The sequence below is a fragment of the Gorilla gorilla genome, chromosome 2 (genome assembly GCF_029281585.2).
Source record: "Gorilla gorilla gorilla isolate KB3781 chromosome 2, NHGRI_mGorGor1-v2.1_pri, whole genome shotgun sequence".
Lineage (NCBI taxonomy): Eukaryota > Metazoa > Chordata > Mammalia > Primates > Hominidae > Gorilla > Gorilla gorilla.
Genome location: NC_086017.1, coordinates 131,897,048 through 131,910,536, shown reverse-complemented (window position 1 = coordinate 131,910,536; position 13,489 = coordinate 131,897,048). Strand labels below are relative to the sequence as shown.

Below are 13,489 nucleotides of genomic sequence, written 5' to 3'. Positions count from 1 at the left end.
GCTGAAAGTAGAAGAGGCAACTGACCCACTGCATTTCAACGGTCAGGGAGACTAGCTTAAGGAATATTTATTTACCAATAGAGAGGATTAATTATTATAGCACTGTTATGACCACTAAAGGTTTTTCTTTGGGAAAAAATAGTTTAGGGATGGTTTTTGTTTCTACTATTTACACATATACTATATAGCCTTACAGAGAAGAAAATATTCAATGCAGTCTTACAAAATTGAATACAGGTCATATAAAAATTCTCCTTTGCAAGAATTTTCTGTATATTTGGAAAGTGTATATTCTTCCTAAAAAGTATATTTGGTATAATTTAACTTGCTTCTTATAGTCCAAGAATCTTCATCAATTATAAAGGAAATATCCATAATAAAAGAAAACATTTCTCCAACTAGAATTTAGTATAACTATAAAATTATACTAAGATTCCTTTTATACAGCACCACCAAATACAAATGAATCCTATTTCGCATACAATAGGATATTTTCTACCTCTTAATGTGGCAGAAAGCATATGGACAGATAATAACTGTTTGTATGACTTTGCATATATGCTTAAACTATTTATTTGACTGGGTTAAATCAGATCATTTAAAAATGTTAGAACTTTCACCATAATGACAGATAACCAGCTGAAAATGTCGATGCTTACCCATTCACAGATCCTAAATCCAGAGCATTAAATGTGTTCTCTAAGAGTGATCTTTCAGAACCTTGGTTGTCCTGAGATACCTAAAAGGCTTTTTATATTTTCCAAAGTACTTTGTTATAAGTAATCTCTCATAGTTTACAGTATCAATCACAGATATCCCATTTAGATGCTAGGAAGAACTATACTGAAATTGCTAGCATTTATTTCTTCTTTAGGAATTAGAAGAGAGAAGATAGGAATCTAAATGCCCTTCTGTAATAATTTCTAAGCCAAAAAAATGCTCATGTATCCTATGATAGGTCTCTTTATATTTGGTACCTGTGATTTTAGTCTCAGAGAGGAATGGCTTTATAAAAATAGAAACATAATCAAAGATCATATCCATGAAAATATTTAGAAATTTGTATGATTTGCATATTTATATCTAATTACATATATACATGTTCAAAGATGTATATATTGATATATACATCTTAACATGAACTCAGATAATTTCCTTCCATGAAATAGGAGGTATTCTATATATAAGCCTTGAGAATTTTTGTGTTTGCTTGCCTGTTTTATTTGTAAACTGTACTTATGCTTCCTATAAACAAACTAGAAATTTATTAGGATTCCTTGGAAGCATTTGATGAGTTACACTTGATTTTTTTGAGATACAGTATACTGGTCTCATTTCTCAGAGAGGTGGAAGTTCACCTGAGATGGGGTGGGGATAGAACATGATATGTAACAACAATAAAACATTCTCTACAAGAGAGAGTTACATGTCATACAGAAGATATAACATGCCAAAGGCAATGTTATTAAAGTAGCATACATTCAATAATATCTTAGTGTAATACCTAAATAATTCTAGTGAGGAACTCAGTATTCTTTGTTTGTTTGTTTGTTTGTTTTTGAGATGGAGTCTCGCTCTGTTGCCACGCGGGAGTGCAGTGGCGCGATCTTAGCTCACTGCAACCTCTGCCTCCCAGGTTCAAGCAATTCTTCTGCCTCAGCCTCCCGAGTAGCTGGGACTACAGGTGTGTGCAACCACGTCCAATTAATTTTTGTAATTTTAGTAGAGACGGGGTTTCACCATGTTGGCCAGGATGGTCTTGATCTCTTGACCTCGTGATCCACCCACCTTAACTTCCCAAAGTGCTAGGATTACAGGCGTGAGCCACCACGCCCGGCCAGTATTCTTAATTCTGTGATAAAACTGAGATGTGACTTATCATCGGAGGGAAGTGAACGGTACCACTAAGCATAACAGCACCAACAGAGACAGACACATGAAAGTAAGCACAACACCACAGTGTCTAGGTTCATTTATAAAAACAAAGTGAACCTACCAAAGGCACTATAAAGATCTGTGAAAATGCTTAAAACTAAGAATAGAAAAACCAGTCAGGTCAGAAACTGGGAAGTTTGGGAAAAGATACAGAAGCTTGTGTGAGGTACATAGGGCAAGTAGTTCAGGATAAATGACGTGAACAAGGCAAGGAGGTTGAAGGCTTGTCTTTATTTATTCTTAGTTAGGTACCACAGGGGCAAACTTAGGACCTGGAAGACAAATCTCAAAGGATCAGACCCAGTACAAATCACATGGAAACAAATTATGCCTGTAAGTATACATCCATGCGGAAGGCAAAAAGCTGAGATCCCTCAACAAGGAACTACAGAGTATCACTGAGACCTCGAGAAACCTGACATTCTAGATAATAATGAGCAGTTATTACAATGAAATATTTTTCAAATGTTTTCTTTACCTTCCTTTCTCATTTCAGTACCCCATAGCAAGTGTGCCTGCATGGTGAAACATGCTACGCTTGTCAATAAAGAGGATCTCATAGTCTTCTGAGAAAGACTTTGAGCCAAGAGAAATGAAAAGTGAACATTTGCCAATATCTTTCTTGCCTTGGGTTACCTCTGATATGAAGTTCTATGAGACATTTTACCCACATTTATAATTGTAAGTTCTTAGGAAGATAAACAGATATAGATATAAGCAAATATATGCAGATACTGAACGAAAGATCATTGTCATGCCATGAGAAAATAACCAAACATTTTTTTCCGAGACACTGAGTTCAATCTTCTAAGTGCCTGCATTTGGCATGGCACAAACTTTTAAAGCATTTTTGCATTGACTGGCTCACTTAATATAAAAGAAGCTCTAGAAGACTCTAATTTCCACTATAAAAATCTGATTTAAGAAAGCCTAAAGTAGCCTTCTACTAATGGAATATCTGCAACCTCTCTGAGCTTCATAAATACATATTTTGTTTTTAGAGAGTTCCTCATCACCATAATTTTATAAAAATGTAGATACAGTAGACAGCTAATTTCCATAATAACTATGGACACAAAAATAACTACAAATGCATATCTATTCCAACAAATGTATTTGGAGATATATACAGACAAAAGGGCCCATACGTATATAAGCAAAAGGATCATTTCAGGGAAGATAAAGATAAAATATGAAGTTAGGCCTTAATTACAAAATTTAAGTTGGTGGGAAGTGAGTGTATAGAAAAAAAATTAATGGCCAGTGAAGCAATCAAAAGACATTAGGATTTTTTCTTAATTTAAATAATTAAACTAAATTATGCTATACAGTAACAATAACAGAATATGGTATATACAATCTTTTTTCTTTAAAATTTAATAAATTAACCAATACAGGAGTACAGTCTTTTGTGAAAAATATAATCAGAAGTAATATTGCATGCATATATATTTAAGCATTTAGAATCACAGTATTTAAAAGATTACATTAACTGATTCACTGTGTACTGGGGGAGTGTGTGATTTAAGTAGTCAAAAAATAATCCTTACCTCATTGATCAAAAATTGGAGCTGTAGGACAGCTGCACCACTTTCATGTTGGCAATAGCAATCAACACCAGGTCTCCCGAGTCTAATATAATAAAAGTCAAGGATTCTAACATTTTAATTAGCACCAATATTAATGAGCAAAGAAACTAACTTATTGATCAACAGATGTTTTGCTATTTAGTTTCCCTTATTTTTATAAACAGTTGAAAAATCTTACTCTTAGTAGATGTAAATTAAATTGTATAGCTCAGATGTTTAATACTCCAACAATTTGAAAAAAAGAATGACAATAAGGAATTTGAAAGATGGCAGCTTTTTCCATGAAGTTAAACAAGAATTGGGAATCTAGATACACCTCATTTCATTTAAGATTTTTTAATTGATTAAACACTAGTTTCACTACAATAAATTCAAAGTGAGTCAATAACTTCGTATAATTAAATCATGAGTTTAAAAAGACACAGGTAAATATGTTGATAATCTTGACATATAAAAAATCTTCTAAGCATAATTTAAAATTCAGAGATCATAAAGAAATAGACTGATATATCTGACTAAATAAAAGTATAAAATATCTACACAGAAAAACATGATAAGGTAAAACAACAAGAAAGCTGGAAAATAAATGGTAACAAGTCATCTACATATGCTACATAACATATAAGTAAGAGAGAGAAAAAAAAGGAAGGAGGAGGAATGAAGGTAAAAAAAAAAGAATGAGAAAACACCATATAACAAAATTTACTTACATATTCTATACCAAATGATCTGATATATATGTATATTTACTTATCATTTGTTTGCTTGCATAAAGATACAAATTAGATGAGAGTCGCCACTTATGGTCATAATGAGGAATGTGGGCCAGATTTATTCACCACCTAAAACAATTAAAAATCTGTACAAAATGTATGTAACAAATTTTAAGACACTGCATATCAGGTAGGAAATGACAATGATCCCGGAAAGAGAGAAAATATATAAGGCGAGGCTTATGATAGCCCCAGTTTACTGCCCAGAGAGAATTTCAAGGCTCCAGCACAAGGAAGGGGAACCCAGATAAAATCTAGCAGGCCTACTGAATGAGGAGACAGAACTAACAGTCTAGGGAGGCCAGGGACAACTAGAGTTCATAGGGTTGAGTAGCAAAGAAGAAAATGTGACACACAAAAAGAGCTCTAGAGATTTGCAGAAGGGTCCTCCTCAAATCTTTAGCTAAGTACTAAGGAAGGATTAGTTTGAAGAAACTATCTGAGACTGAGGAAAGAACAAACCAAGAAGAAAAAGCATCCTTCTTGAAGAATAAATCAAGAAAACAAACCAAAAATAAAGTTTATGTTGAGGCAAGAATTTTTCATGTTCCCACCAACAAAAGTGCAAACCCTCAGAATTCACATGCAAAGTACTCAGAGAATATTACCTCAGTATGAGGAAAAATTCCTCCCTAAGATAAAGACTGAGCTGGTTCTGCTTAGCAATACTTAAAACCAGGTTACAAAAGGATCAAACTGTTCCACATAGCTTAACTGCATACTAAACAAAGATCAAGGATAATTATAGAAATACGAAAACCTTTAGCACTCAAAAATGTAAAATTCAAGAGGTATGGCATTCACTGCAGAGAAGTAAAAAATATAACTTGTAACAAGGAGAAATATCAATAGAAAGAGACCCAGAAATAAAACAGGATAGAAATAATAGACAGAGATAGTAAAACATTTATTATACTACACTGCATATGTTGAAGAAGGTAGAGAGGAGATTGAGCATGTTAAGTAGATATACAGAAGATAGATCTATCTATCCATCCATCTATCTACCTATCTATCTCAAATAGAATATCTAGATATTTTTTAAAAAAATACATTGAGGATTAGTGAACTTGAAAATATGTCAATAAAAACTACCCAAAATATAACACAGAGAAAAAAATAACTGAGGGGTAGAGAAAGAACAGCACACCATTGAACTGTGGGTCAATGTCAAATGGCCTAATTAGTTGTAATTTGAGTTATAAAAAAGAGAAAGAGGAGGGAGAGAAGAGATAAAAATTTTTTTAAATAATGACCAAAATTAAGTTTTCTTCAAAAATGAAACTGAAATGAAGACACTTTTCAGACACATAAAACTGAAATAATTCATCATGAAAAGACCTGCACTAAAAGGAATGTGAAAGAGGGTCTTTAGGCAAAAGGGAAATGATATCAAATAGTATCTGGATATACAAAAAGGAAAAAAGAACATTTAAAATGATAAATATATGGGTAAATATAAAATACCAGTTATTTTTAAAAAATAATTTACTGTTTAAAGCAAAAATAATAATAGTACGTTTGTGGTTTATAATGTATGTAGAAGTAAAATGATATTAACAATAACACAAAGGCCAATAGGAGGGGAAATAGAAACTTTACTATTATACCATTCATAAAGTAGTATAACATTAATTGAAGGTAAATTTATATAAGGTACAGCTGCACACTATTAATATAAACCATAAGGCAATCAACAAGAAGATTACAGCTAATTAGCCAACAAAGGAGACAAAATGAAATCATCAAAAAGTTTAACAAAAAATAAGGCAGAATATTGTTGGGGGGAGCTAAGAACTAGTAAGATAAATAGAAAACAAAGAGCAAGATGGTAGATTTATACCCAGCCATACCAATACCACACTAAATGCAAACAGTGTAAACACCCCATTTAAAATGCAGTGATTGTCAGAAAAGACAAAAATGCAGACCTAAGTATATGCTTTGTACAGAAACCTCCTTTAAATATATACAAATAGGTTAATATATACAAATAGGTTAAAAGTTAAAACATAGAAAATTATACCCCATGCTAACATTAAGATATAGGTGGAAAGATATATTAATATACAGTAAAGTTGATTTCAGAATACAGAACATTACCGGGGTTAAAGGTGGTCACTTCATAATAATAAATGGGTTAAATTATTAAAAAAACATAAAAATCCTAAATTATACACCTAATTACAGAGCTTAAAATACATAATACAAAACTGATAGAACAACAAAGAGAAACAGATGAATTCACAATTATAGTTCGAGTTTTTAGCACTATTTAGCACCTTTCTCGATAACTAATATAAGACAAAATCAGTAAAAATGAAGAAGACATAAGTAAAAGGCTATCAACCAACTTGACCCAATTGGCATTTATAAAACACACAACCCAAAAAGAGCAGAAAAAATATACTTTTGAAATATAAAAGAAACAATTACTAAGAGATAAAATATTTCGAACTATAAAACAAGCATCAAAACATTTAAAAGTATTGAAATCATAAAGAGTGTAGTTTCTGACCATAACTGAATTTGAAATTAATAACATCCAGAAACCCTCCAAATGTTTGAAAATTAAATTATAAACTACTAAATAAGCATTGATAAAAAACAGTAATTAGATAATTTAATAAACTAATAAAAATATATCAAAGGTGTGAGATGCAGCTAAAGCAGCACTTTGAGAAAAATTTAGAGCTTTTATTACCTATATTAGCAAAGAAAAAGATCTTAAATTATGTAAGCTTTCATCTTAAGAAGGTAGAAAAAGAAGAGCAAATTAATTTCAAAACCAGAAAAAAAGGAGAACAATAATAAAGATGATCAGATAAATCAATAAAATAGAAACAGATTAACAATTTTAAAAAAGTGAAACCAAAAGCTGGTTTGAAAAATTCAATGAAATTAATAAACCTTTCACCAGAGTGATCAAGGTAAAAAGAAAGTACACACATTTCCTTTATAAGGAAAGGAATATTACCATAAAAACTTTAGAAATTAAAAAGACAACAAACAAATATTATTTAAAAAATTATGCCAATAAATTTGACAATCTAAATGAAATGGACAAATTCCCAGAAAGACACAAATTACACAAGGAGAAGTAGGAAATTTAATAGCACTATACAAATTAATGAAACTGAATTCTAATTAAAATTATTTCCTCAAAGAAAACTCCAGGTCAAGATACCATTACTTATAAAATAAAATCTATGACACATTTAGAGGAAAAAATAATGCCAATTCTATAAAATTCCCGCAGAAAAATTGAGAGGAAGAAAGATTTTCTGACTCATTCTATAAAAATACTTTAATACCAAATCATGACAAACGATATCATAAAACAAGAAAACTTCAAACTAATATTTCTCATGAATATAGATTCAAAAAATACCAATAAAAAATGCTGGCAAATTGAATACAACAACATAAAAAGACTATAGTGCTTCATAAGGCCAAGGCAGGAAGATCACTTGAGGCCAGGATTTCAAGACCAGCCTGGGCAACATAGCAAGATCCCATCTCTACAAAACTTTAAAAGATAATAAAATTAGCTGGGTTCAGTGGCACATACCTGTGATCCTAGATAGTAAGGAAGGTGAGGCAAGAAGATTGCTTAAGTCCAGAAGTTTAAGGTTATAGTGAGCTATGATCACACCTCTGCACTCCCGTCTGGATGACAGAGTAGAGCCTTTCAAAAAAAAAAAAGAAAAAGACAGAAAAAAAAAAAAAAAATCAGGTGTGGTGGCTCACTTCTGGAATCCCAATACTTTGGGAAGCCAAAGCAGAATGATTGCTTGAAGCCAGGAGTTCAAGACCAGCCTGGCCAACATAGTGAGACCCCATCTCTACAAATAAGATTTTTGAAAAATTAGCTGTGCATGATAATGTGTGCTGGTAGTCCCAGCTACTCAGGGCTTGCCTGAGCCCAGGAGTTTGAGGCTTTAGTGAGCTATGACCATGCCACTGAACTCAAGCCTGGGTGACAGAGAAAGACCTCATCTCTAAAAAATATATATTTTTAAAATTTTTTAAAGAATTATATAATATAACCAGTGGGATTCATGCCAGGAATGCAATGTTGGTTGAATGTTTAAAAAATCAATCAATGTAAGTCATCCTATCAACTGAAAACAAAACCAATCATTTTGATAGATACAGAAAAAGCATTTGACAAAGTTTAAGATGCTTTCTTAATAAAATCTCCCAGTAAACTAGAAAAAGTGAACTTCCTCAATCTGATTAAGTGCATTTAAGGAAAATTTGTACATTATTCTTAACAGCAAGAGGAACAATACTTTCTACCTAGGATAATGAATAAAGCAAGAATCATCTATCATTATTTCTATTTACTATCATGCTAGATACTAGAAGTACTATCTGGAAAGGAAGACAACTCTATTTGCAGAAAACATCAAATTTATATAGGAAAACCATAAGAAAGCCGTAAAATATTACCGAAACAAATAATAAGGTTGTAGAATGCAAAATCAATTTTTTTTAAGATGGAGTCTCACTCGTGTTGCCCAGGCTGGAGTACAGTGGCTCAATATCAGCTCATTGCAACCTCTGCCTCCTGGGTTCAAGCGATTCTCCTGCCTCAGCCTCCCAAGTAAGTGGGATTACAGGAGCCCACAACCGTGCCCAGCTAATCTTTGTAGTTTTAGTAGAGATGGGATTTCACCATGTTGGCTAGGCTGGTCTCAAACTCCTGACCTCAAGTGATCTGCCCACCTCAGCCTCCCAAAGTGCTGGATTACAGTTGTGAGCCACCATGCCCAGCCCCCAAATTTTTAAATCAATTGTAATTCTATCTACTAGCAAAGACCAATTATATATTAAGAAAAATTCATTTAAAACAGCATCAAGAAATACTTTGTAATAAGTTTAACAAAAGATGTTTTAAGACCTGTTCACTGAAAGCTATAAAATATTACAAAGAGAAATTAAAGACCAAAATAAATGAAGATGTTCAAGACTCAATATTGTTAAGATGGCAACTTTCCCTAAATTGATCTAGATTCATTAAAATGAGAATACTTCCCAAAGCAATCTACAGATTCAATGCAATTTCTATCAAAATACTAATGCCATTTTTCACAGAATTAGAAAAAATCTTAAAATTCATATGGAACCAACAAAAGTGCCAGAATAGCCAAAGCAATCTTAAGCAGAAAGAACAAAGCTGAAGACATAACATTGCACAGCCTCACATTATACTACAAAGCTACAGTAACCCAAACAGCATGATATTGATATAAAAATAGACACATATCTCAATAGAACAGAATCGAGAACCCAGAAATAAAGCCACATGTCTACACCCAACTGATACTTAATAAAGTCAATGAAAACATACACTGGGAAAGGACATCCTTTTCAATAAATGGTGCTGGGAAAATTGGATTGTCATATGCAGAAATATGAAACTGGACCCCTATCTCTCACTATATACAAAAACCAACTCAAGATGGAGTAAAGACTTAAATGTATGACCTCAAACTATAGAACTACTAGAAGAAAACTTGGGAAAATTCTTCTGGACATTGGCCTAGGCAAAGGATTCATTATTAAGACCTCAAAAGCACAAGCAACAAAAACAAAAATAGGCAAGTGGGGCTTAATTAAAATAAAACCTTCTGACAACAAAGGAAACAATCAACAGAACGAATAGCCAACCTGTAGAATGGGAGAAAACATGTAAAAACTATTCTGGGGACTGACATCCAAAATCTACAAGGAACTCAAACAACTCAACAACAGTAAAACAAACAATCCCATTAAAAAACAGGCAAAGGACATGAACAGGCATTTTTTTCAAACAAAGACCTACGAATTGCCAACAAGTATATAAAAAATGCTCTACAACACTATTCATTAGAGAAATACAAATAAAACCACAATGAGATATCATCTTATGTCAGAATGACTATTATTAAAAAGTCAAAAAATAACAGATGTTGGCAAGGATGTGGAGGAAAGGGAACACTGACACATTGTTGGTGGGAAAATAAACTAGTACAAACTCTGTGGAAAATAGTGTGGATATTTCTCAAAGAACTAAAAATATAACTACTATTCAATCCAGCAATCCCATTATTAGGTATCTACCCAAAGGAGAAGAAATCATTATACCAAAAAGATAACTCCACTTATAAGTTTATTGCAGCACTATTCACAATAGCAGATACATGGAATCAATCTAAGTGTCCATTAATGGATGGTTCGATAAACAAAATGTGAGCTAGATAGATACATAGATAGACAGATGGATGGATGGATAGAGATGATAGATAGATAGATAGATAGATAGATAGATAGATAGATAGATAGATACATGATATAGGTACAGCTATATAGAGAGATATATAATGGAATACTATTCAGCCATAAAAAATGAAATCATATCTTTTGCAGCAACATAAATGGAATTAGAGGCCATTATCTTAAGTTAGGTCAACTCAGAAACTGTGAAATATTACAGTCTCACTTATAGATGGGAGTTAAATAACGTGTCCACATGGACATAAAGTGTGAAATAATAGACATTGGACACTCAGAAAGGTGGGAGGGAGGAGGATGAGGGATGAGAAATTACTTAATGGGTATAATGTATATTACTTGGGTAATGGTTACACTAAGAACTCAGAATTCACCACTATGTAGTATATTCATGCAACAAAACTGCAATTGTACCCCTTAAATGTATATAAATTTCAGAAAAAAAATAAAGAAAACAATGGTTTTCTGTCTTGTTTATATCACTAACTTCCATTTGCTACCTAGAGAGTGGCATATTATAGATGCTTATTTTAAAATAATATCCAAAGCTTAGTTTCCTAGTGCTATTTTAGTAGTTACTATCCAAAAGACTTGCATACAATCAATTTTTAAAAACATAGAAATGGCATGAGAAAATACTAATTTTAATAAGAGTTAAAATATTTCAAGATCTTTTAAGTATTTCTTAAAGCAGTAATGTATTAATCAGTTTAATTCATGTTTTCACAGGCTGCTTGATACTTTTCAGCTGTGACATTTAGTTTATATAATTATAACAAGTGTTCACAAAACTCAAAGTATATAATTTTATATAAAACACTATAATTTATCTTTCAATTATTAAAAAAAGTTCTTACTTATAAGAATATACAGCAGTTAATGCTAAAATTACAAATACAATTACAGACTACTTGGTAATGTATTGGTTTAACACCAAGTGGGTAAATATACCATAAAAAACACATGAATTTATTACCTAGTGGCTAATAAGGTCATGAATAACAACTTTCTAGTAGCTAAATTCAATGATCACTTTTCAGTCTTTCTCTAATTTGATCCCTATTGCAATATTTGACTTTATAATCAAACCTTTCTTCATGATACTTTCTTCTTCCTTTGGCTTTTTATAATAACAAGACTCTCCAATTTCTTTCTTTTTGCCCATCACTTCTCAAGTTCCCTTGGGAAATTATTTATGTCTACTGCTTATATATTTTCCTACATTCTTTTCTAGACCTACTTCTTTTCATACCTTACTCACTCCTCCTGGGCCATCTCAGCCTTCAATTACCATTATATGTTTATGATTCCAAAATCTTTATCTGCAGCTCAGAATTCTTCCCCAAATTTCAGAAAATGTATCTAAATACGCAGTAGATCACTGTACTTGCATGTACCACAAAAATCTTATACTTAGCATGTAACAAACTGGTTATCTTTCCTACCAAATCCTGCTTTGCTTTTTCTGTATCCTATCTCAGTGAGTGGCAAAACCTTCCACTATGATGGTCAGGCCTATCATCTGTTATTCTATTCCAAATTCAGCATATTATGTTAGTCAATTCTACTTTTAAGCATCTCTTGAGTACATCTATTTTTGCCCATTCTTAATGCTACTATCAAATCTTTCACATTGCAACTCCTTAACTGGTCTCCTTGTATAGTGGTCAATTTTATGTCCACTTAGGTACCCAGTTTTTGACCAAATACCAGTCTAAATCTTGCTATGAAGATATTTTTTATGTGATTAATATTTAAATCAGCAGACTTTGAATACAGCAGGTTACCCTTCATAATATGGATTGGCCTTCTGTTGAAGGCCTTATAAGACCAAGTTCCCTGAGAAAGAATTCTGACTCCAGACTGCCTTTAGATGTAAGATAGCAACATCAATCATCCCTGGGTCTCCAGCCTGCCAACCTGCCCTACAGATTTTGGATTTGCCAGCCTCCATAGCTGTGTGAGCCAATTTCTTAAAATAATCTAGATAGTTGATTGATTGATTGATTGATGAATAGACAGAAATAGAAATATATACACATACATAGATATATACATATACATCCTATTGGTTGCCAATAGGATGTACATATACATATATGTATGCACATACATGTACATAAACATCCTATGGTTGTGTATTCTGACCTTGCTTCTGACCTATTTTCCACAATGCATCCTCAATCATCTTTCTACAATGAAAATCTCATAATGCCATTCCTGTTTAAAAGTCTCCTGCCATGAGAATAATATTCAAATTCCTTATGGGGTTTTAATAATGTGGTTTATGGGGTGTTTCATGAACTGCTTGCTGCTCATCTTTCAGCCTTTTCCTTCTCTGAGTAATTCTCACATGCAATAAAGATACAGTGGGAGAAGAAATCATAATTTGTTTTAAGAGTGTCAATACATCCACATTAGGTCACTTCTATAGCATGGTTTGCGATGTTGCTCTTGGAAGCTTGTCTTGAACTCATTTTTCCAGCTCTCCCAGTAAGTTACCCAATATCCATTTAATAAACTCCCTTTCTTTTTTGAGGAGAGGGGAGCTATTGCTTTAATTGATCAGGTTTAAAAAGCCATTGAATTTTCCTAAAATATTGATTCTCAAGCTTTGTCATGCATCAAAATCTTCTACAGGACATGTTAATACACAGATGGCCGAGCCCTACACTGAGAATTTCTGATCAGTAGTTCTAGGGTGGGGCCTGGGAATTCTGGGAATTTATATTTTTTTTATATTTTAAGTACTGGGATACAGGTGCAGAACGTGCTGGTTTGTTACATAGGTATACACGTGCCATGGTGGTTTGCTGCACCCATCAACCCATCATCTACATTAGGTATTTCTCCTAACGTTATCCCTCCCCTAGTCCCACACCCCACAACATGCCCCGGTGTGTGATGTTCACC

At 32.7% G+C, this 13,489-nt stretch overlaps 1 protein-coding gene across 4 annotated transcripts in view; it reads right to left on the bottom strand.

Annotated features, from left to right (window-relative positions):
* Positions 1–13,489, bottom strand: part of STXBP5L (syntaxin binding protein 5L) — a 514,817-nt gene that overhangs the window by 379,597 nt on the left and 121,731 nt on the right. For all 4 annotated transcript variants that reach the window (XM_019024729.3, XM_019024728.3, XM_031009718.3 and 1 more), the window contains exon 4: positions 3,486–3,567. In XM_019024729.3, coding sequence (XP_018880274.1) covers positions 3,486–3,567 — 82 coding nt within the window. The remainder of the gene's footprint in view (positions 1–3,485; positions 3,568–13,489) is intronic.